This window comes from Cygnus olor, chromosome 5, assembly GCF_009769625.2.
Source record: "Cygnus olor isolate bCygOlo1 chromosome 5, bCygOlo1.pri.v2, whole genome shotgun sequence".
Taxonomy (NCBI): Eukaryota; Metazoa; Chordata; class Aves; order Anseriformes; family Anatidae; genus Cygnus; species Cygnus olor.
Genome location: NC_049173.1, coordinates 39766051 through 39793711, shown reverse-complemented (window position 1 = coordinate 39793711; position 27661 = coordinate 39766051). Strand labels below are relative to the sequence as shown.

General features: G+C 33.8%; 1 protein-coding gene across 1 annotated transcript in view; it reads left to right on the top strand.

The window, feature by feature from the left end:
- RYR3 (ryanodine receptor 3) overlaps positions 1–27661 on the top strand; it is a 227184-nt gene that overhangs the window by 102318 nt on the left and 97205 nt on the right. Inside the window, 17 exon segments of the mRNA XM_040558359.1 lie at positions 113–272; positions 708–855; positions 1953–2158; positions 3044–3218; positions 5827–6035; positions 6909–7093; positions 7818–7854; positions 8204–8364; positions 8923–9088; positions 10257–10343; positions 10727–10953; positions 11954–12755; positions 13222–13422; positions 14064–14166; positions 17904–18041; positions 25490–25763; positions 27506–27620. Of these exon segments, the coding sequence (XP_040414293.1) occupies positions 113–272; positions 708–855; positions 1953–2158; positions 3044–3218; positions 5827–6035; positions 6909–7093; positions 7818–7854; positions 8204–8364; positions 8923–9088; positions 10257–10343; positions 10727–10953; positions 11954–12755; positions 13222–13422; positions 14064–14166; positions 17904–18041; positions 25490–25763; positions 27506–27620 (3394 nt within the window).

Genomic DNA, 27661 nt, shown 5'->3' with positions numbered 1-27661 from the left:
AGCAGAAAAAGTCAAGGGAGAAAGTGAACCTTACTCTATGAATGCCACATAGAATTTAAATACCATCAGTGGGATATCTTACCTCTCTTTGTTTTCCATTGTTGACTTACAGTTACATGATGTCAAATGGATATAAACCTGCCCCTCTTGATCTTTCTGAAGTGAAATTGTTACCTTCTCAAGAATTCCTAGTTGACAAACTAGCAGAAAATGCACATAACGTCTGGGCAAAAGACAGAATAAAGCAAGGATGGACCTATGGCATTCAACAGGTATGGACATTTTAGATTTAGAGTAAGCAAAGAATATGAGATTTCGTGTTCTAGAACATCAGCTGGGAATGTTAAATAAGAGGATAAATACTGAATGTTTTGGAAAGTCAGGAAAAAGTGGAAGGAGCAGGGAAAAAAGCTTTGCTTATGCAGGTCTGAGTACATTATCAGGCCTGCATGGCTGCAACTGCAGGATATGAGAATATATATTTGCATACTTCTCTTTCATTCTTGTCTTTGTGTTTTTAACATCCTTAACAATTGGGCTTAATATTCTTTTGACTTAGAACTGTTCATTCACAGAACTGTTCTTCATCAATAGTTTCTTTCTTGTAATCCTAACATTACTTTACAATACAATCTGTCTCATTATATGCATTCTTTGTCATGTTTAAATGAAATTTTCTTTTTGTTCTTTTTTATAACTCCTTTTAGGATCTTAAGAACAAACGTAATCCTCGGCTAGTGCCATATGCATTATTAGATGAACGTACTAAAAAATCGAACAGAGATAGCCTCCGTGAAGCTGTTAGAACATTTGCAGGCTATGGTTATAATGTTGAGCCACCTGACCAAGAAATAGGTATGTACATTCAGTAGGAATCATGGCCTTTTTTTCCCCTCAGTACTAGGAAAAAAAAATTAAGACACTGGAATAGATAGGCAAAACATACAAGGGATGAATTAATACTATATATTTTTGCTGTGGACTTGAATGAAAGGTGCAAATATACTTTTTTAATGTCTTGTATGTTACTTACATACTTTTTTTTAAAGATTGGTTTTAGCTGATTGTACAATAATTACAGTTTCCATGATTTTCAGATTGGAGAAAATCTGTAGTGTCTGTAGATATACTAATTTTCATTTGGAAATGACTGTTTAAAATGTTCTGAAATTGTGATCTGAGACAGTTCATTCTTTCCTGCTTCTTCATTATGTATGAAGAGCTTGAAATACATCTATGCTTATCTAAAACTACGGTAGTATTGGAAAAATAATCAGATACCTCACTTTACAGTTCTTGTTTTTAGAGACTGCAGCTGTAATGTTTCAAGAGCAATTCATTAGTAGTTCTAATATAACAAAGGTAAAGCTACTTTGCCTTTAAAAAAAATTTTTAAATCCAAATTCCTAAGTATATAAGCTACATACATTGCTTTTCTTACTAATATTATGAATAAAATAGGTAACATGCAGCTTTAGTTAAAGTTTCATTGGATTTTTTGCATTGGATTGTGTTGTGTACAGTAATCTTACACTTCTGATGTTTTCTCCAGTCAATTATATGTTTGTGGCTCTGCATAGTGTGATAGTCACTGAAATATTTTGATTATAAATAGTGGATAGTCATTCATGTTGTATAGGATCGTGGAATCATTTAGGTTGGAAAAGGATGTCTAAGATCATCTGTTCCAACCTTTAACCTAGAACTGCCAAGTCCACCATTAAACCATGTCACTAAGCACTGCATCTACACGTATGCTGCATCTGTATGCTGGTTATTTTTCCTCCTTTTCTAACGTTTACTATGAAGGCTCTTCAACTTACGAGGGTAGATAATGGCTGTTTTCTGAGACAGAAAACAGTTGGGACAGATGAAAAACTAAACTGTGGCATTTACAGTTTCATCTGATTATGAAATATGGTGATTTTTTTTTTATTTATTCATTTTTGCAGCTGATCAAACAACGGAAAAAGTCAGCATTGACAAGATACGTTTTTTCAGAGTCGAACAGTCTTATGCAGTGAAGTCTGGAAAGTGGTACTTTGAATTTGAAGCTGTGACAGGTGGAGACATGCGTGTTGGCTGGGCCAGGCCAGGCTGTCGACCTGACATAGAACTGGGAGCTGATGACCAAGCATTTGTTTTTGAAGGAAGCAAAGTCAGTGCATTCTTACCTTTGTATTATTTTTTACCTATGAATAGGCTAGGCAGAAGATGACAGTATATGTTTTCTCTGTATACTCCAGTTCAACTACGGGAATATTTTTCATTCATATAAAGATGTCTCTGGGCTCTGTTTCTTGCTGAATTGTATCTGCGTTTTGGTTCTACTCGTAATTATGCTAACAAAGGTGCATTGTCTTATATCTGTCTTGCAAGGATATACCACCTTAGTAAGGAAATCTATTGTAAGCATAAAGAAACTTCACCATTCGCTTCCTTTTTTTTTTTTTTTTAAGTGGTAATTCACAAAAATAAAACAAAAGTTTCTTCAACAACTGGAAGAGAGAACCACAGTTGTGGTTCCTTTCTGTCTTTTTTGCTTTTTGCACGTTGTTTATTAAAGGACCAGAAGGATGATAATGACACTGCATGTAAGAAGTGGAGTCCAGTGAGCATTGATTATTATCCAGGTTCTAAATTGTTATTTGCATATTACTGAAGTTAGGGTGCCTTTGGTTCACTATATGAAATAACTAATATACTAATTTAATTACATGAAAGTTAGTACTGCTTGTGAATTAGTTTGAGATCCTGGAAGGTAAAAAAGAGTAAGAAAAACAAAAATTAAGGGTAGAATTTTACCATTGTTTAACTGGATCATTGAGAACAAGTTGTTTGCTATAAATGAATTATAAAGCTTTATTCACTTAGAATGTTATGCTTGATAATTTTAGCCATTATAAAATAATTCTTTTCTTGACTGATTAGTACCTACTTTTTTTTTCAGATTTCTCTTTTCTGAAAATGCATATGTTATTTTTGAATTTTAGCATGGTGTTTATCTACTTGATTGTTTGTTTGTTTGTTTGTTTTTATTTAGGGCCAGCGTTGGCATCAAGGCAGTGGATTCTTTGGACGAAGTTGGCAACCAGGAGATGTGGTTGGTTGCATGATAAACTTGGATGACAAATCAATTATCTTTACTTTGAATGGAGAATTGCTTATAACCAGTAAAGGTTCAGAACTTGCGTTTGCTGACTTTGGAATAGAAAGTGGTAATTTTCTTTTTATATTTGCATGGCTATGAGAAAAGAGAAAAAAAAAAAGCAGAAAAACTAGTCTGTCGATAATGTCTTAGCAAGCTGCAAAATAAGATTTATTATATACTGTTTTTTTTTTTCCAGTTAATTCTTGAACTTCCACGTACTCATGGTTTTGAGCTCCTTATGCCCTAATGCCATAGAATATCACCCCACCAATTTTGTACTTGGAGCAGTGGTGAAATTTACCATGATGTTGCACTGTTTTCAAATTATTCAGTTGAAAAGCTTAAATGTAATCCGTATATCATTTTCTGAGTATCAATAAGAGTTGCTAGCTAATAGACATGAACTTTCTTCTAAAAATTTTCTGAAAGCAGAAATTTGTACAGAATGCTGAAGTCCAAAGGATCTGCTAAAACTATGGTAAATATGGTATTTTTCAACCAAGCTGTATGAAAACATAGTATTAAACAATCCCTTTCACCAAGCAGAATTGCCACCTGAAATCAGCATAGTAAATACCAGAATTATAGTTAAAGTGTGCCTGACAGCATTTTTTAGACAGCTGTCAACTTCAGCATTACAAATAGGCTTTTATTTGTCTTTGGGAATTACTCACTATAGGTTTCATTGTGTTATTTATGAGCTCCTCCCTCACTGACTTTCTAACATATAACCAAAAGTCTTTTCATTGCTGTTCCTGGCACTTTATAACAATCTCTCATTTGTATTTACTTGAAGAAGCAGAAAAATGTTATTTTATTGTTAATCAAGAGTACTAAACAAATTCCCTTTAGCAATACTTACTGCTATGATATCCACAGACTTTTCTTTCATTTAGAATGTTTAAAAACATTCTAAATAGTATTGACATATGCAAAGATTTTTTTTAATCTGCTGCTTCAAATTCTGCTTTAATTTATACTCTGTGGACATTTCTTTGGGAAATTTTAAGGATCCTGTTGCCCTTATTGGCTGCTACACAGCCTAACAAGTTTTGATTCTCAGTTGCCCCAGCTTCCAGTCTGTTCCTGTCTAGTATTTCCATCAGTGCATTTACATCTTATTTCACTGATATAAGCCTTCAAATCATAGTACACTTTAACTTCATAAAAATATACTTTGAGAGGACAAATTGGTTTTCTTTTATTTTTCCTTCAACCACAAGTAGATACAATGGAACTCCAGCAATCAAAACGGGTGAATTTTCTTCAAGCCTTTCTAGGCGTACTCTCAGGGCTGAACTTCAGCAGTAACAAGTAGCGTTAATAATAAGTGCCTAGAAAAATCCCCAGAAGCTGAAACTGTAGAATTGATTTTCTCACTGGAGCATACACATTTTATGTTAATCGTATTCTTGTCTGTGAAGGACAAAATGAGTGCTATGTGGTAAGAGGCTTAACCAAAAGAACAAATCTTTGCAACATGAATGTAAATTTGAGTCTGATTTGTAAATTTTTTCCCCATCCTATTCATAGCTTATCTTTGTTTCTCCTTTTCCTGGACTCTTTTTCCTTTTCTGTTTCTTATTCTTTTTTGAACAGAAGTATCTACATGACTTTATTGGGGGCAGGGGTTATTTTCAAATTGTTTTATTTTTGAATTAACATTTTCTTTGAAAGGATGTCTCCTCCAACTGATAGTAGTTACATGCCCATTAATAATTAACAGAAGACTTTGCAATTATTCAGTGTCCAGCTTTGGTCTGACCATTGATACAGTTTTTCTAAGGGTAAAGAATAAGGGACACCATTAAGAGAGATTTTCTGAAGGCATAAAGTTGAAGTGTAAGAGAGAATTTCTGTTGTACTGGGACTGTCGGCTTTTCACCAAGGTTTCTCTGAGTTTCCGTATCAGGACAGATAGAAAAATCATTCAACATCCTTTTAGTCTTGCTGATATCGTCTGCTACTCGGAAATTGAAAATGTTTGGTCATAAAAATGCCTTCATTAAAGAAATCTATATTTGTCCATCATTCATGATGGACAGATGAAGGTTGGCCAGAAATTTGTAGACACTGGTAAGAAAATAAATTTTAAACAGATATACTGAGATACCTCAACCTCATCTCAAAGTCCATTTGAAACTTCAGTGCCCTCAGAGATTATACTTAACATTTGTTATTAGCTTTGGTTTAGTCAAGTTTGTGTTTAAGTGTCCAGTTCATTTTACAATGGCATGTTTATTAGTCTAAAAATGATGAAGATAAACAATTCTTCTAATAAATGAATAACTAACTTGAGCAAATCTTGTTTTTGCAAATCTGATTGTCCAAAAAGCTAACTGTTTTCATTTTTTTGTTAATTTTTCACACAAATCAGAGCTTAGGAATAACAACTGTTAAACCAGGTTAATGTTTAAATAAATGGCATGGTGTTTATAATGTCCATTCATTGCCAAAGTACTCACTTGCAATTATGTTGATCTTAATCATTAATATTTAAGGTAGCTTTAAATCCTTGCTACTGTCATTATTTCGTGTGCATCTTGTCTAGCAGCTAAATTTTAGTTTACATTAGATGGATTCAAATTAAAATATTTATTTTCTCCAAATTAATTACTGTTTTTTTGTTTTTGTTGTTTATTTGTTTTTTTGTTATTCTTGTATCATTTTCTTAGGTTTTGTTCCAATTTGCGCACTGGGTCTGTCTCAGATTGGACGTATGAACCTTGGAATGGATGCCAGTACATTCAAGTATTATACAATGTGTGGCCTTCAAGAAGGTTTTGAACCTTTTGCAGTAAATATGAACCGAGATGTCGCTATGTGGTTTAGTAAACGCTTACCAACATTTGTCAATGTGCCAAAAAATCATCCTCACATAGAGGTAACGTTACGTGTTAGGAAGACACCTGTTTATCAACTGTTTGCTTAGCAAGCTGAGACATTAAACCCTTACTAATACTTACTGTCATCAGATAGTTTTTAGATAGATTTTAGATAGATGACTATTAAGTCATCTTTAGATAATTCCAGATGATCTTGTCTATCTCCAACTTCATTTATGGTAGTATTATCATTCATGTGAATATACCAGTTCTAGTATATGTATTACTAATCTATGTTGCTTTGGTTAGCTACTTGGACCGTTGTCTGTTTTGGTTTCCTAATCACCTTTTTACTACAATCCCCAGTATTTGTCTTTGAACATTTCCTTCTTAAACAAAATACACTTACTTCACTCAGTTCCAATTGAATGATCTCAGCATTTTAATCAGTTGATCAGGATTATTTCAACTGTATTTCTGTTGTAAAAACTTTTTGAAATGTTCTTGATTAAGTTTAAAAACATAACCGTTTTTTTCAGCACAGGCAAAAATATCAGGCTCAGGCTTCACAGTGATCTTCTGAAGGATTCTACATGGTATAACTTCTAATTGTGGTAGAAACTACTGATTCTTTTGAAGCAGTTTTTCAATGACTTGTTCACTCTAAATAAATTGAATTAATAAAATCTATGCTTTTCTTTTTGAAAATTTTGTATGGAACATCTTGAAAATAATTAGTGTAGTCAAAATAGATGGAATCTATTGCTTCCCTTGCTCTTTGAGCTAGTTTCATGGTCGTAAAAGAAAGTTCGTAATTAACTTTGAAAAGTTTGTTAGCTCTTTCACTTATCTTATTCTTCAATTAGTTACTGAAAGTTATCAGTGTTTTTCTTGGAACAGTATTATAAGAAAATTATTTCTGTTATTTTTAGATATGGAGAATTGATGGAACCATTGAAAGTCCACCTCGGTTAAAAGTTACTCACAAAACGTTTGGCACACAGAACAGCAGTTCAGACATGATATATTGCCGTTTGAGTATGCCTATTGAGTTCCGTTCATCATTCAACTTTGGCATGGGTGTGGAAAATGCCTCATCTGATGTTTTCCAAAAACGGTTAGACTTAGATTTTATTCAGTTATCCTATTTCATGCTCCTAATGTAAACTTAGTATGTTCTATTAGTCTTCGTTGTTATACATTCAAGGTTTCATATTAATTTTTGCGCTAAGCACACATTAATATAGGATGTTTATTAGTGATATTTTTTGGTTTTTGATGTTTTTATTTAATTTATAGCAAATTTGCTGCAAAATGCTATATACAGACAACATCAGAAAATCTTTTCAGAAAAGATGCATCAAAAGGTTTATGGACGTTCATTGCTAATCATCTACCATCCTTTTGAAATCAGTGGGACTTACAAAGCTCTTCAGGAGGTCTGGAAAACCAGCTCAGAGTCATGTGCCCACTGTATTGCTGTTCATCTACATTATTGTTCAGTACTTCATTGTTATTGGAAAAGTCCAGTTTTCCTTCCATATAAATTTCCTTCCATATAAATTTAAACTGACTGTGGACAGATCCCAGGTACTGCTCAGTTCAGCACCTTTGAACCTTAACTGTCCACCTTAACTGTAGGCAACTATTTTGTGTCTATATATGCATCCTGTAAAGTCTTTGCGTGCTTAATTTACTGATACCACGAATCCTCAGCACCCTGCAAGCATGAGTTACATGCATGGAAGTACACTTAGTTTAAGAATGAAATTTTTTTGTTTTGTTTTTGTTTATTTAAAAAAACAAAACACTTTAATTTACTGGTGTTCCTCTACCTTTAGAAAACACAGCCAAGAAGTTTCTGTTCCTTCTACTACGGTAAGCAAATATGTTGAGGTGCTTAATTCTTCTTACTTTATGAAATAGATTTAGTGTAGTGGTATTGTGTTCAATAGAAATTGATCTGTTGAGAGAAGCCTTTTTAATCATTTGCTAAGATACAATGCTGCGTATAAGGAACAATGCCTAGAGCTGTATGACTGAGGCATAAACTTCACAGTGTCAATCTACTATACTAGTTTTATTTTATGAGAATTTAAAATGACTTGCAGTGAATACTTTTTATTAAAGTAGGATGTACATTGAGATTTTTTTAACCATTGTTTGACTATTCCTCCATAAAATGACTTAGATTTTTATTACTAATTTATTCTTTTCCTCTTTTCAGTATTTTTATTCGTTGCGGATATTTGCTGGGCAAGACCCATCCTGTGTCTGGGTTGGCTGGGTAACACCAGACTATCATTTTTACAGTGAAAATTTTGACCTAAATAAAAATTGTACAGTGACGGTTACTTTAGGTGATGAGAGAGGCAGGGTTCATGAAAGGTATGGATTTATTTATCACTTATTAAGCATTGTATTTTAATATCATTGTTCAAGGTGAATTATTCACAAGCTTGATGAAATTTTAAGCATTAATTTAAAATAAGAATAACATCAATTATGGAGTAGAATTGTTCATTGTTCATTTACATATGAATGTGTGTTTTACATAGATTTGTTAAAGTGAGTATATTTATCCCTAAATTTCTGTTTTAATGAGTGTTTTGGGATGCTCCTTTCTTTTAACATCTGCATGTGATTGCTGTGGATGAACCTGTTACTGGTTGTTCTGTATTTTAAGCACAGAGAACCATGTGAAATTGTTTCATAATTTTAAAAAATGAGAAAAAAAGTTCACTTTTTCAGTCTGATCCCTTAGCCATGATGATTACTTCTGGGAAAAAAAAAAAAAGAAAAAAAATATTGATGAGAAAACAAGACTAATAGCACAAGCACCTTTAAGGATCTCTAACTTACACTATTGAAAAGTGCATCTTAATGAATACTCTTAAGTTCAGTGTGATATGTGATATGTGTTTTTTGTTCTTGCTGTTCTTACAGTGTGAAGCGCAGTAATTGCTATATGGTTTGGGGAGGAGATATAACTTCTAATTCCCAGAGATCAGGTCGTAGCAATGTTGATTTAGAAATTGGATGCTTTGTTGACCTAGCTACTGGAATGTTGTCATTCACAGCCAATGGAAAAGAGCTTGGCACTTGTTATCAGGTATTACCAGATTTTCAGGTAGTTATCTAATAAACAGGTCATTTTGATGCTATTATAAGGATTGCTTTTCCTTGTTTTGAAATCTTAACACTAGTAATGTGACAATAACATGTTTTCCTACATTATATAATGGGGAAATTAAGATAATGTAGTTATCAAAACAAAACACAGTACAACAACCAAGCACTTCTAAATCTGCAGCACTGTGATTCAGTATGATACATCATGATTTTAAGACTGGAAACAATTGCTAAATGTGGAAATAAAGGATTTTTTGAGATCTTTTTTTAAAAAAATACACTAATTCGCTAATTTTAATGTGAAAAAGACTAACTATCCTCACAAAATGATGCACTCTCAACTTCTTCTTATGCACCTCTGATTCCCTCTCTATGCAAAATTTGTTTTCAAACTTTTTTTGTAGTGAATTATTTTGTACAGCATAAAATGTGAAAGAAAAGATGTGTGGTATTCCAAAAAGTTGTATTTTACCCTCAGTCTGTATTAGGGGGTGCATTTTCTAGAGTGAGAGCTGAAGTACGTAGCTGTAAAGTGGCAGAATTTTTAAGGAGCTGTTTTAGAATGCAAGTGCTGAATTTGGATATGTTTGAGTAGAATCATAGAATCGTTAAGGTTGGAAAAGCCCTCCAAGATCATCTGGTCCAACCATCCCCCTACCACCAATGCCACCCACTAAACCATGTCCCTAAGCACCACGTCCAAACTTCCCTTAAATACACCCAGGAACAGTGACTCCACCACCTCCCTGGGCAACCCGTTCCAATGCCTGGCTACTCTTTCTGAGAAGAAATATCTCCTGGTTTCCAACCTGAACCTCCCCTGGTGCAACTTGAGGCCATTCCCTCTTGTCCTAATCAACGTGAATCAACACAGTGTTACAAAAGTTCTTGTTATCGGTGTAGCACCACATAAGGCAGCAAAGGCACCTCCCGGTAGGTTAGGTGGGCCTATAAAGATAACTCAGCAAATGCTTTACTGTATTAAAGGTAAACTGCAGGTAGACACTGGTCATCATTTGAATACAGTGTCTGCAATTACTTGATAATAAAATGTAAAGTATATAGTATATATATATATATTTCATAGCACATTCTGAGAGGAGATTCTTTTTGCCTTTTTAGTTTTTTTAATCTCATTTCTCTTCTAGGTTGAACCAAACACAAAACTTTTTCCAGCAACTTTTGTACAGCCTACGAGCACTAACTTGGTTCAGTTTGAACTTGGTAAATTAAAGGTATTAACTATTTGTTATAAAGATGCTCTTCTAAATCTGTTTATTTCTACAGAAATTCCTGCTGAATTGTATTTGTTTAGTAAGATTGAATTTGTGACAACATATTTTATTAGACTAAAATGTTAACAAATTACTTCTGTATACTTCTTATATGAAGGTAAATTGTTCAACAAATTGAAGCTGCATTCGTCAAAATAAACTAAAGATATTTGGGGAGAATACCCTTGATGTTTATCACTTTCTGCTTTTTTAAATATGTTTGTTGCAATAACTCATATATTTCTATGAGTTCTTTGCTATTAATAGATTACACTACCTTTTGGTATTATGAGTTTATTCATAATTACATGTCACAAAAATAATTCTGATATACTTTGTTTCAGAATACCATGCCTTTATCAGCAGCAATTTTTAAAAGTGAGGAAAGAAATCCTGTTCCTCAGTGTCCCCCTCGCCTTGATGTGCAAACAATTACACCTGTTTTATGGAGCAGGATGCCTAACAGCTTTCTTAAAGTAGAAACTGAGCGTGTCAGTGAACGTCATGGATGGGTTGTGCAGTGTTTGGAACCTCTGCAGATGATGGCACTTCATATCCCAGAGGAAAACAGGTACATTTGAAAGGAACTGCAGTGTCTTGATGTGGAGGAAATGTATTGAATTAACTAGCTGATGTATGGCTATTAGTTAAACATGCCTTGGAGGATCTTAACATTAGAGGTTTTTTAGAATTTTTCATCCTATCTACTATAATATTGTATTTGTGAAACTTAAGTAGGTAGAAGAGGCTAAATAATTTTAATGTCATGTGACAATGCTTACATACATAAGAGAAAACATAACTACTTGACTTCCTTTAAAGTTTAAAATAATCTATTAAATCTTTAGGTCTTTAAACAGAAGTTTTCTCAGCTTGAAAAATAAAGAACATGCAAACACCTTTTTGCTGTTTCTTTATATATTAAAACCATGTAATCCATTTCTGCTCCATCTGCTCACAATTTACCTGAATTAATTTTCTGTTCTTATTGACAAGATCCTGACTTTCTTAGATTTTCATTATTTTATCTTCATAGCAATGATAATAAAGATGTATCCAAATACCAAGTATTGTAATCAATGACAATGAAAATTATAATCAAAAGTGTAGCAGGAAGCCAATTTAAAAGTTATACATTTAAAGATTATTTTGCAACTTGTTTTTGCAATTTAATAAGCAATTTTATTTAACATTAATAAAACTAAATTTAAAAAGTAGAGCAAAAAAATACTGTTTTGTGTGAAAAATTAAACAGTGATCTCTAGAGTTTCAGCACTCCAAACACATTACTTTTAAAAACAAACATGCAATTCACTATAACTTCCAAGGAAGCTTATCTGTGGTGGCTTTTTTTTCCTCCTCTTTTCTATGGAGTGTTAATTTTAAATAGTCTTATTGAATTATTACCACCATTTGCTTTGGTGTAATGATACACATGCTAAGGTTAGTCAGTATCAATCTGAATATTAACAGTTTAAACAAGAACTGACCAAAATGTGCAGAGATTATAATTATTTTTATTTTTCAATTCACTAAATTGACCAGTGCTCTGTTTCTTTATTGTTTAACAGATGCGTTGATATTTTGGAACTATGTGAACAAGAAGATTTGATGAAGTTTCACTACCACACTTTAAAACTCTATAGCTCAGTTTGTGCTCTAGGTAACACTAGAGTTGCTTATGCACTTTGTAGCCATGTGGATGTATCTCAGTTATTTTACACAATAGATAATCAATATTTACCTGGACTCCTACGTTCTGGATTCTATGACTTGTTGATTAGTATACATTTGGAGCATGCCAAACAAGCCAAGCTCATGATGAACAATGAATTTATCATTCCAGTTACAGAGGAAACTCGAACTATTAGATTATATCCCGATGAAACAAAGAAGCATGGTTTACCTGGAGTAGGGCTTAGCACTTGTCTGAAACCAAGCTTTCATTTTTCTGCTCCTTGCTTTATTGTGACCAGTGAAGAACATCAGACATCCAGCCCAGAGATACCCCTTGATACACTTAAATCCAAAGCCATAAGTATGCTAACAGAGGCAGTACAGTGTAGTGGTGCTCATATACGAGACCCTGTTGGAGGACACATTGCATTCCAGTTTGTTCCTGTTCTTAAACTAATAGCAACACTGCTCATAATGGGGGTTTTTGATGATGATGATGTGAAGCAGGTGTTAATCCTCATTGATCCAAATGTATTTGGAGATCACAAGGAAGAAACAGAAGAGGGGACAGAAAAGGAAGAAGTTACACAAGTTGAAGAAAAAGCTGTAGAAGCTGGAGAAAAAGCAATAAAAGAAACCAAAGCTCCTACAACAGGCTTGTTGCAGACAAGATTACCAGAATCTGTTAAGCTTCAGGTGACCATTTAATATAAATGCATTACATGTGCTATACTATCGATGAGAAAAAGGTAGTACCTTATGTCTGTTCTTTAGTTTATAATATTTGAAATCCTGAACGTCTTCATTCCAATCTGCCATGTGGCCTCACATTAATAACCAAATTTGATGATGATGCAATTCTTTCTTACTCAACATAGATATTCAGATAGTTACTTATTTCCAAGGTGTATTTTAAAAGAGAATTAATATTTCTGTGTGTTTTGGGAGCATGGAGTGAAGCATTGAGTAAATGCAACATAGTATTGATCAGCATAATAAAACTGTGTACATTTGTCACCTTTACACCATTAAAAGAAAAATGGGAAAAAATGTCTCTCATTTAACAAACAATTTAAAAGTGTATAGTATCCACTGTAGTTTTTCCCTTGTTAGGGTTTAAGATGTTAAACTGTTGAACTTACCTGTGTTTTTTCCATGCTAGATGTGCCATTTACTCAATTATTTCTGTGACTGTGAGCTGCAACATAGAGTGGAAGCAATTGTATCATTTGCAGACCGTTATGTATCAAAATTACAGTATAATCAGAAATACAGGTATAATGAACTCATGCAAGCCTTGAACATGTCTGCAGCTTTGACTGCCAAGAAGACTAAAGAATTTCGGTCTCCTCCACAAGAACAGGTAATATTAAACAAAAGTTTGAATCTGAAGATTAAAAAAAAAAAAAAAAAAAAGTGCTTTGCAATAAGAATCTGGTTTATCCATGACTACTAAACTAACATGGGAACTACTAGAGAACCAAAAGTGAGTTTGAGATAAAATTTATTAAGGTGCCACAAAATACTAAATGTCAGAATGCTTATACTTGTACTCAGAATTCAAACTCTAGGCCAAAGTTGGCTTAGGGTTTTTCAAATGTATGGAAAAATTGAACATTGTCATCCAATGCTGAGGAGCTGAGATTCAGCCAGAGCTACAAGAAGAAGAAGAAAATGTGATAATTTTAGTTGCTATGTTGTACTGACTTGAAGTTAGTGTTGTGTTGACACCAGTATGTTGGAAATATTTAGTCTTTTCTACCTATATAATCTATATTATATATCTCTATATAATAGAGAATATCTTTATTATTAAGTATAGCTATATATTTACATCAGTCTTAATTAAAACTTAAAAAGGAACATTGCTTTAGTATTTCCATGAGGTGTGTTAGAAATTTATATTTTACGCTAATTTTATTATAAACATGTAAAGTATAGCTATATATTAGGAAGCCTCTTAGGCTATCTCATTACCTTAAATATGCTTTAATTCCCTTAAAGATTAATATGCTGCTGAATTTTCAACTGGGAGAGGATTGTCCATGTCCAGAGGAGATTCGGGATGAGCTGTATGACTTCCATGATGATCTTCTAATTCACTGTGGTGAGTGACAAGATGTACTTTTGTTTTTTTGTCTTTTTAACACTTGTCATCAAAAAAGATCAGATCGATTATAAAAACAAACAAACAAACAATTTTTGTACGTGTTAGATTTATTACTGTTTATGCGGTGATTTTCCTGACAGACTTTCAGTGCATATTACCAAAAAATACAGGAGACCTCTGTATTTAAGTTTCACTGTTAAGTATCTATTAAATATTTTCTGGTGTAGTTTTGTTTATATATTGATTTTGGACTCAATTAGGAATAATAAAAGTCATCCAAACAAGAAGGTTGGGTTACCTTAAAAGATTTATATAGGCATGTGTATATAAAAAAGCAGATAAGATATTGAAAGAGCATTATCGTTGTGAAATTTAGCACTAGAAAATTTAATAAAAGAGAGTAGATGAGGGGTGATGCTGCTGCTTTAGGTGCTGCTGTTTCCTGATGTATACATAACTGTGATGGTCAATCATTATAAAACACTATTGCACTGCAGATTATAGTGTGAGATGCCAGGTTTCTCCAAGAGTGACTGAATCTGAATTTCCTTTAAGTATACTCAAGAGTGAACTAACTCAAATATCCTGTGTGGGTAATAGAATCACATGTGCATTAAAGAACCACGTTATATGCAATACCAAAAATATTTTGTTAAGTCTCTTGAGATCTTAGTCTAATTGAGGCAATCTCATGGAATTACTAGTCCATTACTAGCATTTATAGCTAAGTCAGCCAATTGTTACTGCTCATTCCCAATACTTATGCAGTTAAAACTGATATACACAAACTTTTTCGTATCTGCCCCCTTAGTGTTACAGTTACTCTTCCAGTGCCTTTCTTGGCCCAATGGTTGATGACACAAATTTAGTTCAAGAAGGGAGCAGAGTCATTAAAATGAATTGACAGCATCTCAAGGTTTTCACCAGGAAGAGCATGATAATGGTTTCTTTCTCCTTCCTCGATTTGCTTGAGGTCACTTTTTAAATGTATGCTAATACACTCTGTTAGTTCATTCTTCACAGGTTATCCCTAAAATCAGTTCTACCCAGTTCCTAGAATTACGTTAATTTAGTGACCAGTAATTAACAGTTTGTGATTTCTGTTTGTGTCCATGATTCTGTGCTTGTATTGTTAAGGCTTCTGCTATGATCTTGTGCTTGTCTTTCTGGGTACTCTGTTAAAATCTCCAGCAACCCTCACAGCACCAAGCTGTGATTCCATGATAAGCCTATTACCATTTTTCACCTACCTTAGAACCCAACCTAAGATGGGTCAGTGGGTTGTGTTTCATTAACTTGTTTAGGAGGATACTGTGTGGGTTTTTATTAAGTCCTTAAGATCAAGTTTTATATCTGTAAGGCTAGCTATTACATTCTAGGTAGAATTTAGATTGGTTTAATGCAATTTGTTCTTGACAATCCTGTGTTGATTGTCATTCATCCTTTATTCTAAGTGCGTGCTAAAAACTTTTTTTCTTTCTTTCTGGCATTTTTTTCCAAGCATTAAAGTGAATAGTCCATATCCTCCTGGCTACTCTTCAGTCTTCACATATTTGTGAAGATATTGTGATCTTTATTGTTCAGTCACTCAGCAATTGAGCTCATCTCTGTTTTTCAAAGGTTATTTGGCATCTCAGAGTTCTCTGAGTACTCCAGAATGAAGACTATAGAGACCTCAGCTTAGTTGGAAATATCTTGCTCTATAGCATACTTGTTACCTTGAAGTCTCATTAGCTCCTGGTCACTCTTCATCTTTTCAGGAGGTGAAACCCTAGTGATTAAGGATTGTGTTTTTTTTCTGTTGTTGTTTTTTTGGGGGGGAGGGGTATTTATTTATTTAGCTATCTATCTATTTATTTATTTTAGCATGTACTCTTGCTTATTGCATTATTAATTTGTATGTTGAGTGAGATAGAGAATTGAAGATAGAGAAAGCAATCTCATAATTAAAATATTTTAATGATCCTTTGGATCCTAAACAAAGTCATATTCATTACTTTGCACAAATTTAGCATAGGTGGTCACCACAAATAAATGCTCTTCATAATCTGTCCTGACTCAGTTCTGAAAATCAGTACTAAGCAATGTAAGCTGCAGATAAAACTGAGTTGTGCTTGGAATATTTAAACAGGTTTTTAATACTTTGGAGTCTAAATGGAAAAATATGTATGCAATCAAGTAATTAAAGGCTGCCTTATAATGAATATACACAAATACTCTGAATTAAAGTTACACAGGCAGCTTGAATCCTAGCACATCCAAACTGTGAATGGTTAGTGTTGCCAGCAAAATAATAATTCTCATCATATTTCTTGTGTGTAATTTCTTGACTGAAAACAAAACAAAAGAACGTAAAGCAGATTTTATTGCATAATATCAAATTGACACTCACCTGTTTCATCTGCTGGGTTGGAACTATGTGTTCCAGCGCACAGACCTCTTCCACTTGAATTAAGTGATTAGTGAATAACAATAGTTATTAGGTCAGCTTCTGAAAGCAACTCTAAGAAGATGGAGCATGAATGACATCTGATCTGGAGAGGTGAATGAGACCCCGCCTCCTCTGCTCTGCCACTGTCTTAACTCATCATCAGAGTGTATTTCTTCTTGTCGGTTCATTTCAGATTTTCAGGAGTTATCCTGTCAGTTCCTTTTGCTTCCAGGGCCCAGGTTAGGTTTTTCGGTGCCAGTCTTGCATTACTTAACGTCCTTTTCTTCTTTCTCTTCTGTCTCCTTACTGGCTACGCTTCCCATTCCTACTCCTTCCAGACACCAACTGTATGTAGCTTTCATTTAGCTATTCATTTTGCCAAGCCAGTCTTATTTTTCTCATTCCTCAAATTCCTTATATCATCTTACATTTCAGCTTCTGGTTCTCTCATTCTCTCCTACTGCCTCTGAATTTTTTCTTCCTAGTCACTTAGTCACTAGTTTAAAACTTTCCCCTTTGTTAGCTGCTAGTTGCATGCTTTCTCCAACCTGATACCACATTTCAGTTGTTTTTTCTTTTCTTAGTTTCTTTTTGTAATACGAGTTACACCCTCCTAAATTCATTCTTTTTCCTCTTCTCCAGCTTGTACCTCTTTAGTATCTGGAAATCTTTTCTTTTTCTCAGTGCTAAGAATCACTTTTACTTTGACCAGCAGCCAAACAGCAAAAACTTCAATTTGAGCTCTGCCCAATTAGCTCTGGTCTGAACAGAACCTGCTTAGACGTTCTGTTCTATTGCTCATAACACGTGTGGTATCTGATCATCACTAAGAGGTGTAAAAGATTTGAAAAAAGGTTTGAATAGTTATGAAGCAACGTATTGAACTGTAGTAAACTATTTGTAGAATTGCATCCCTTCAGATACATCTCATTATTTGTTTTAATGAAAAACTTCTATAACTAGTATGTTATCTACGAACTTCTGCCTTCTTCCAGTTTTAATTTCAGATAATATGTTTATTTATGACTGCTAAATATCTCAACTGAAAAGTTGTACTATATTTTAGGTTATAGTCATTTATTTATTTCATACTGCAGAATATAAGCTAGAGAATCACGTATTTAATCAAATATGACTTTGAGTCATATTGCCATCTAATTGGCACTTAAAACATTATTTTTTCCTGTATGAAATTTGCTGGTTAAAAGGTTGTCCTGTAGATATTTTGGGGTAGTTTAAATATTGAAGGAGTTCATCTTCAAAGGTTAAGGTTTGTTTCTAATCATTTTTATTATCTATTAAGGTATTCCACTAGAAGAGGAAGAAGAGGAAGAGGAAGATTCCACCTTGACTGGCAAACTCCGTTCGTTAATATACAAAATCAAAGGTCCACCAAAAGCAGAAAAAGTAGAGCCTAGGGAAGAAGAAGAGAAATCACCTAGTAAGTTTTCTTTCTACATACATACTTCTGTGATGCAAGTGTTAGAAGGGTTATATGATTAGCATCAGTTTATTTTCTAATAAAACTAGAGAATGTACTGAAGAGGGAGACTACCTCTTTACTTCTGTTTTGCCTCTTAGAACAATTACAAGCATACTGAACACATTAGCTACATTGTTAAACAGGGATTTAAAATTGGGGGGCGGGGGGCAGAGTTTGGGTCCGGATCATTAATGCCGTTTTTAAAATGTCCATATTAGTATGACAGAAAAGTAAAAAAAAAATCAATTCTGGCACAATAATCTAGACTTGAGCATTCCAAATTGGATTTCTTTTTTTTTTATATCCAAAAACTTTCTTCTTTACAGTTTAATTTTATTTTACTTTCTATTTCTTCATGAGAAGATGTATGCTTCTCAGTAGCAAGATACACGTCACAAAATGATTTTTCCACTTCCTGTTCTTTATTATAAAAGGGGACAACTTTCACCATGTAAGGTTTTGGTTTGAATTCAAAAATGTGGTATAGAATTTGTAGCCTTCCGTGAAGTAAAAGCTAAAGTTATACCAGTTTGCTTCTACCTTAGAAATTTCTTATAATTAAGGTAGTGCTGAAATGATTGTTAAAATAAGAACTGCAAGATTGAAGTTCTAGAGCTCTTGTAGGCAGCATAATTTGGAATATTGTGACTTTGTTAGTGACTGCTGAACACTTGTACTACTCAAAAAGGTGGTATTTCTATATCAGGACAGCAGTAGCTGGCCAACAGTTTGTAGTTGGACACCTTACTTTTTGCTGTTCTATATCAATTTATGGTGACACAGAGAAGTTATAGTGATAAATCACATCGCCAGAATTTCCTAGTGGTCCAGACAAAAGTCCCATTATCTCAAACTCTTCTGTGGGTTCTTATGCTCTGCATCCATGTCTGCTACTCCTCTGCTCTAATGCTTCCTTCAAAACTCAGCATAAGATTTCTGTGCTCTTATTTTTTAGTTCCTTCTCTTTTTATGCTTTTGTATTAGTAAGTGACAGCTGTAGAATATATCTGTAATGGAAAACGAACTTGTAATACTGTTTTATAACTCCTTAATGATTTTATCAGTATTATTGTATTTAGAACTTTATGAGAATTATTTTTTTTCAAACTTCTTAATATTTTTGTTGTAGGAAACAAACACTACTGAAACCCTTTTTTTTTCTTATGTATGTTTGCACTTATATTACTACTTTTCAGTGGTATAAATGAAGGGATTTTAAGAACAAAACTAAAACCTATGATTTTGATATCTAAATAAATATTACTGAATAACCGAAGAGTCGATAATAATAGTATTAGGAATGTTCCAGCAGAGTCAATATTAATGAATGGGTTAAAAGATTAACGGTCATAGATTTATTTCTGTGGCATTGATGTGTGTAGTTCTACTAAGGTGAAGAATTTCTTAGCTGGTTAACCAAATTAAGGAATAATGCATGTGTATTAATTAATTGATAACTCCATGCAGTCATTTTAGTGATGGAAAGCTGAAAATAGACTATTTCATTTATTACCGGTGTCTCAAAGATACATTGCTTTTAATTAAAGGAAGTGTTAAAATAAGAAAAATTCCAGATACCTTTCTGCTAATGTTTGTTAGAAGTGTTAATTCAACCTCTTTCTTGTTTGAGAGCAAAATAGTTTTTTTGTTTGTTTGTTTGTTTGTTTAAGTGGCAGATGAATCCCCTACATTTTGAAGTTATCTCAAGTTCTGTCTGTTTAACTGGAGTATCAATTTGCCATTATTATTTCATCTCTGCAATACTTCATGTTGCATTTTGAAAATATATCGTTCTTTTGTCTCTGTTTCCTCTAACAAATTATTTACTGTGGGTGGTTCTGTTGCTGGCAGAGAAAAACGAACAGTAAAAGAAAGTGAGTATATTCCTTCCTACTGCTGGTACGTCTTAGGGTAATGTATGCACAGAAACACTGCAAAACACTTGGAATCAGAGACTTTTTATCTGAACAGTATTCCTTTGTATGCACATACTCATGCCCTATTCCCTAACGCAAGAGGGGTGTTTGTGGCCTAAATAGGCAAGATAGCTCTTAGCTTGCAATTCATCTTAACCATCTGCCTGAGCATTTTGAGCCTCATCAATCAGCTCATCTGGCTTTCACTCCCATGCATTGCCCTTGGTGAGTTTGATGTATAGTAAGAATATCTGTGTCTTCTTTTGGTTTTGCTGTCATACATTTAGGGGGTTTCAGTGCTTCCCTTAGTAGTAACTATGTGTGGTGAGTAATGAGGTAAAAAGCCAAATTCCTCCAGGCTTTCCTTTAGAACATAATTTTTTGCTGTGCTTGCTCCTTGCCTTTATGAATCAAGATTTTTTTTTTTTTTGCCAGCTCTAAGTTTCTATAATACTGTCCAATGAATATCATGTGCAGAACTGTGCAAGTGACTAGAGGTCACTCTTCTAACCAACAATGGTAGAAAGTGCTCCTCTTGCAGTTTGTTCAGCTTGGCAATAGGTCTTTGTGCATGCCTGGAACCATTAATTTCATTTCAGACAATTGTTCCATCAAGAGTTGTGTGTGATTAGATAACAAAGCTGTTTTATAACTCAGGATACCTCTTACATGATCTGCCTGTTCTGTGAAAGGATACATTCTGTTCTGAAAGCGTATTTTGGTCTGCTATGCCTGATAGTAGGTTGTAAATACATTAAATTTTATAATAATTTTATGTGCTGCGTGAAAAAGGTTTTTATTCTCCAGAGACTCATCTGTTAGCAGTGTTTTCTCTTTAATGGTAGTAGGACCTACTTTGTATCTGTGAAGAGTCATTTCTTCTTCCGGCTTCATGTGAATTCAGTTGTTGTGAATCAGAAAGCATTCACTTCTAAAGCCTAGGGGTACCTGGTGTTTGGTCTCTGAAACAGAGCAACTTATGTACCTCATATACTGGAGCTTTGGGTCATAAGAGATGCAGTTGGACAAATGATAGTACAGTGTCAGTTTCTATAGGTATTTCAGATAATCTTTTCAGGCTGGGGCTCCTCCTTGGAGTAATGCATTACATTAATGTGCATATGGACATTCATATGCACATGGAAATCACTCAAAGGACAATGGAAAACTACAAGGCAGTAGCTGAAAACTGAGTCCATGTGTGCACTTCCCTCTTTCTCTCTCCGTCCTCTCCCCTCCACAAGGGGTAATTTGGAATTCAGAGAGTGAAAGGAAACATGTATCTGAGGTATCCCAATAAAAAAGTGGTGGTGTGAGTGGCACGTACAAATTGCTAAGGTTGAAATTCTCTGACTTCGAGCATCTGGTCATACATACTTAGGGTATGAGTATTCCTAATAAATGCACCTGAAAGGAACTAAAAGAAATTTTCCTTTCCTTTAAGCACATGTTCAAGTCAACTCACAAATGGATTTTTATCTTTGGAGAGGAATGCCAGCACTTTAAACTAGCATTAGCGATGAATTTGTAAAATATACTTTTAAAAACAAGCTAGAACTCAGAGAATGAACAACATATTAGTGTTGATTATGATGATAGGACTTTGTAATTGTTAATATATAATTTAGTTAAGTCATATCTATGGAGGACTCATTATGCATCCTTTAAAGATGATTAAGGAACTGAATTTTCTTGTTAAAAATGGGGAAACCTTTAACAACTATTTTTAGCTTGTTATCTATGTCACCATGCCCGGTACTTGGCTTGCTCCTAACTTCTGTCTGCTGGGCTGCCTTCATGTCCTTCCCCAAGTCAGAGGCTTGTGGTTTCATAAAAGGAATACAATGCCTTGCAGAAATGATTAAGGAAGGGTTTTTATTTAAGATAGTAGGTGATATGACTCCTTTTTAGTTTTCTGCAGGTAGGAATATAGGTCAATAGTGATCTTGTTCATGGGTATTTGGAAATCAAAACTGTGACTGTCAAGCTCATTTAACCATGGCTCTTCAGGTGCCTGTAATTTAGGGATGGTATCTGCTATTATAATATTAATTTTTCATGTAGGACCATATATTCTGAATGTGTATATTTGTTTACCGGTCTCAGAACAGAAATCAGAAAGTAGAATTCACTGGCTTGAAAAAATGCCTAAGTTTATTTCCAATGTTAAAACAATGAGGATCTTAGTGTGGATATATGAGAATTCTTGTGTGAAAAGGCTAAGTCTCTGTTGAATAATATTCACAGCTTGCTCAAGACAAAAAAGGACGATGCAGTGGTAGATTAAGTTGAAGAGCCATACAGTGTGTCCTTTGAGACTTTGTCCCTTAGAGTACTGCTTACACTAAAAGCACAGAATATTAACTTACTAGTTGTTACTTAAAATATTCTTCCCACTGGCTGTTAGCTCCATTTTTTGTTGCTTGTTTCTTAAACTTTAGTTAGAGAATGTTTGATCACAGTACAGCACATTTATAATTTATTAGTAGTCAAAAAGCATACCAGAATCTTTCTGACTGTCATAGAGAGGATGCTGAAGTCATCACTTCTGATTGTTTCTTAACTATTCTCATCTTTTGGTTGAGTTCCAGAAGATCTTTTTCCCAAAGAGCAATGAACAAAACACCTTCTCCATTTCAGTGTAAGGCAAAAGATGTTAGAAAGGATTAGAAGGGAGAAAACCACCAATCACTGCCACAAGCTAATAGATCTGATTAGAAAAAAGACTCTAAAAAGGCAACTGAAAAAAAGCCTAAAATAAGATACATAGAAGGCATAAGAACAGCCTAGAAAGAATTAGATTGTTATTTTCTGAGGTTTTTAACTCTAATATCTCTTAAGCAATTAATTATAAAGTTTTTGTCAAATTTTGCAATTATTTCTGGCTTTCTTCTTCACATGAGTTCTGCTGGAAGTCCTGAGAGCGTACTGCTGTTCTTAAACTTTTGGGGAGTGTATGTAAGTGGCTGGGAGATGGAGCTTGGGAATTATCTACTTTTAGGCAACAGAAGCTGAACTGCAAAGTTCTGTGCCTTTAAGAAGTGTTTGGATAAATTAATCCTGGGAATGAGCCTTAGAGACCCTGAGCTAGAAGCACTGTTCGTACGCTACAGTTGTCAGAGTTCAAGAAGCATTTGGACAACGCTCTCAGACACATGGTCTGAGTTTTTTGGGTGATCTTTTGGGGACCCAGAAGTTGGACTTGATGATCCTTGTGGGTCCCTTCCAACTTGGATATTCTATGATTCTATGAATATGATTGGTTAAGACCAACTGTTAAGATTCAGATCCATGTAAATCAATACCTTCTTTCAAACATTGACTACAAATGGATATCTAAGGACAGATAAGAACAGAACAATTAGATATGATATTTACTATTTTTATGTTGTTCCAGTCTCCAGTTACCTTCAGCCCAGGAAGCTTCCTGTCTAAAGTGGTTTGTCTTTTTAGATCCCCATTCCATTGTTCTGACAAATATTTGTGTAGTTTCCACAGAGCAAATGTGAACTTTTAGCATCTGCCACAACTTTGGCAGGGAATTTCAGGGTTCTTTCATCCATTATGTGAAGAACCACCTTAATTTTTGGCTTAGATACTGTCTTGTGAAGGGCTTTGTTTGATGGACTCTTCTTGTGTTGGACAAAAAAGTGAGTAGTGGACCAGAACTCCATGTCAAATTCAAGATGTGCCTAAATAATAGATTAACAGAATGGCATGTTGTACTCTGCTTTAACTATTCACTTCTTAATAAATACTGGGTTTTGATTTGATTTTTTTTGGGGGGGGGGGTCAGGAGGTGAATTTGGGCTGATATTGTTATGGATCTATTGACAGAACTCATGTCTGTTAAGAACTCATTGTACTGTTAATAAATTAAGACTGTTTTCCAACTTAATTTTATTTACGGTGACTTTATTTTCAGTGATTTTAATTACTGTTTTATTGCCAGTTTCCAGTCTTCGTTAGTTCTGCTTTTTTTTTTTCTTTCTTTCTGACATTCAATGAGTTGAAAAGTTATTGGAAAGCATTGGTTATTCTAGGGAAGAAGAGTTTAGTGCAAAAATTAAAGAGGAGACTATGCCATAGCACTGAAAGAAGAAGCTGATTGGAGAAGTTAAACAATATTTTCAAAAAAAACTTGTTTAATATTTTCATTCATAACCTGCCCCTAATAATAGAGCTGTCTTAATGAAATAGAGAATCCATCCCCACAGAAAAAGCCTGTTTTTTAAAACAAAATGTAAGAACTAATGACTGTTTTCTATAAATACATCATAAAGTAAATTGTAAGAGAGAAGAACTGGCAAGTGAAAAGATATCCTGATCCATTTGGTATAACTAATGAGTGTTTGTTAGAACAAGGACTGGGATATGTTTAGTTTTTAGGTAAAGCTCTTGAACTCAGGGCTTAGAAAAATTGTTTACACAGTCATTGAATATGTGACGTGTAAAACACAGAACTGCTCCAAGCAATATACATTGTGTACTTCCAAACAACACAATTTTTTAGAGAATGTATTACCAAGTGGTAGTGACTTTTCCAAAATAGACGGGTAACACAGATTAAATTGCCTATTTTAAATCAGTTTGCTTCTCTGGTTCCTTAGTGTGTATGCAACATCACACAGCTTTGAGATGTTTCCAGGTAGGACATCATCTTCTCTGAAGATAATAGAGAACCCTTGTTTGAACAACAAAGTAGCTAAACATTCTTTGAATGAATGAATAGCAAAAGCTGCTAAAGTCATCCAGTCTTGGCCCTGAATTGGATATTTGATTATTAAAAGAGAAGGAAGCTATCTCATCCTCCTTTCTGGTAGTTTTTTAAGTTTAGAACAGGCTTTTTAATCCCCTCTGGCAAAACTAATTAGCAAGCTCAGCCCACATTCATAAATATTTCTGGTATAATTGGAATCGTACTTGTCAGCTGATAAACTCTCAATAAACTAGATAAACTCTTCAATAAACTGAAAACTTAATGATTAGTTTCTGTATTCCAAACTTAAATTGATGTTCATCAAAAATACGATGTTTCTTTGGCATTTTAAAATTACATTAAAGTCATTCCTAATGAAAAGGTTTTTGCATTAGAAAAAGCTCTGCAATTACTTCTATTTTATAAATCTTAATGTAGAAATGAAGGGCAAATTAAAATGTTAAATTTAGTATTTCACTCACAAGGATCATTCTTGGGGTCCTACTGAGCCAAGAAGTTTTCATTGCTAACAGTGCTGAATTGAATTGACTTGAACAATAAGTAGAAATTTCTTGTTTTCCATCTCTCAGGAACATCACACTTACCTTGAAAGATGCAGGAATTATTTTTCCAGTTGAAAATTCTGTTCAGTCTGCTAATGTTCTTTTGCTTTCTTACAACTGTTTTCTTTTGCCTCTTGTCTGCTGTTATAATATTTTGCTGTAATACGTGTTTTTGACTTTTTTGTGGTTGTAAAGTCTAGTAACATTTTCTGTATTTTATTCTTTTAGCTACACTGAAGGAACTCATATCCCAGACTATGGTACGCTGGTCTCAGGAAGATCAGATTCAAGATCCAGAATTAGTTCGGATTATGTATACCCTCCTTCGTAGGCAATATGACAGCATTGGTGAGCTACTTCAAGCTCTGAGGAAAGCATACACTATTAGTGCTACCTCTGTGAAGGATACAATTAATCTGCTTGCTGCACTGGGCCAGATTCGCTCACTTCTCAGTGTCAGAATGGGAAAAGAGGAGGAATTGCTAATGATTAATGGATTAGGGTATGGAATTAACATCATTTTATTTTTGAGTAACACTTTCTGTTATATTAGTAAATCCTTCTACTTAAGATCCTAAATGAAAATTAGTACAGTACTGAAATGCAGATACATATTAAATATTTCAATTTTTGGTGGAAATTTCCAGTATGGCTCCAATTGATCTCTCTATGAACATTATGTCTTTTTTTTTTTTTTCCTGTGAACTAAGGTGTTTTCTCACCTAAAGAAACAGGATTACTTTTACAACAGTGAAGCCTAATGAGTATTTTTCAGATGTTTTGCTGAAGCTTTGTAAATGTATGTGTTTTAGCATAGAAAACTGATGATGTACATCTGTATTGCTGTCAATACCACACCCTTCCTAAATTTAAAGCTGACATTAATTTTGCATGCATATGTGAATAGACTTGCTGCTGTCTTTCTAAGTGACAAGTTCGTACAAGTAGCTAGGTAGAACCAGCAAAGGGTTGTTGTGATCTGAAAGATTTGAAGCTGATTAGTATCTATTATGTGATATCAATGATAACTTAAAGTATTTGTACAAGACTGCTTATATTATTCTTTATAACATTAGAATTATAAAACCTTGACTTTGTGTAATCCCTGCTGATACCAGATTATGTTATGAGATTACCTCTGTTAAGCACCAGTAGTTTTGTACATGCCTGAATGTTTTTTTATTCCTCGTAAGTGAGTAATTGCAGGATTAGACCAATTAATGTTGGAAGTAAAAAACAAAACAACAACAACAACAACAAAAAAAACAGAAAATTCATTACTTAAATTTAAATGATATATTTAAAAAGAGAGAAAGCACTAGTTGTAAGATTACCTGAGACCTATGTTTGTTTGTCCTTCATCGAGAACATTGAACAGTTTCTTTCCTTTACAACAGTTGTAAGGAACTTGCATTACCCTTACTACTTTGCTGTAAAAATCGCAAACAAGAGTCTCTTCAGCAAGTTGAGCAAGTTGTAAAAACACTTTATTAATTAGTATGGGACAGGATTGAATAATTTGTTCTCAATGCTGAGTTTGTGAAATTGATGAGAATTCTAGGAGGGATAAAGAGTAAGTCTTAGAAATTTTAGAAATCCTTGTATCCCCTATGAAAACACATAACTGTGTTCTGGATTGTGAAACCAATATGGAGGTTCCAGAATATGTTGAAAGGAGGGTGGGCAGAGTGAAAATTATAAAATATTCCAATTATTTAAGAGAACTTTATGCCATGTTAAATATTCTTCTAGATAGTTATAATTTTGGAAATATCAATGAAAGACATTTAACTAATATCCTTGAAAATTGAGTCTCTTTAGTATCTTCTACTTTATGAACTGATAAAAATAATTAAGCAGTGTTTCTGCAGAGATGAGATTAGATTTAGATTTATTGATCCCCATTCTCTACTTACAACGTAATTGAATATATTCTTTTACATTTAGATCTTAACAGAGTATGTTTTTTTCTTTAAAGAGAACAGATGGTAAGAACAATTTAAAGATGAAGAAAAATGCCATTTTGAAATAATTGAAGAGTTTAGGTTCTCATTACATAGAATTCATGACAATTAGAGGAATGACAGCATGTTTAAATGTGAAGCATTTATTTGTCAGATGTTTTTGTGTTACACTGAAATCTGAGAATTTAAAATCATATTATGACAATGAAAGCATATGTCTGAAACCTCTAATAGATGAAAATAGTATTTCTTGAAAATGTTGCCTTTTCTCCCACTTCAGGGATATAATGAACAACAAGGTGTTTTATCAGCATCCTAACTTAATGAGAGTCTTGGGCATGCATGAGACAGTTATGGATGTGATGGTGAATGTGCTTGGAGGAGATAAGTCTCAGGTAATTTCACTGTAATTTTATTATTAGTTTCACATCTTGTA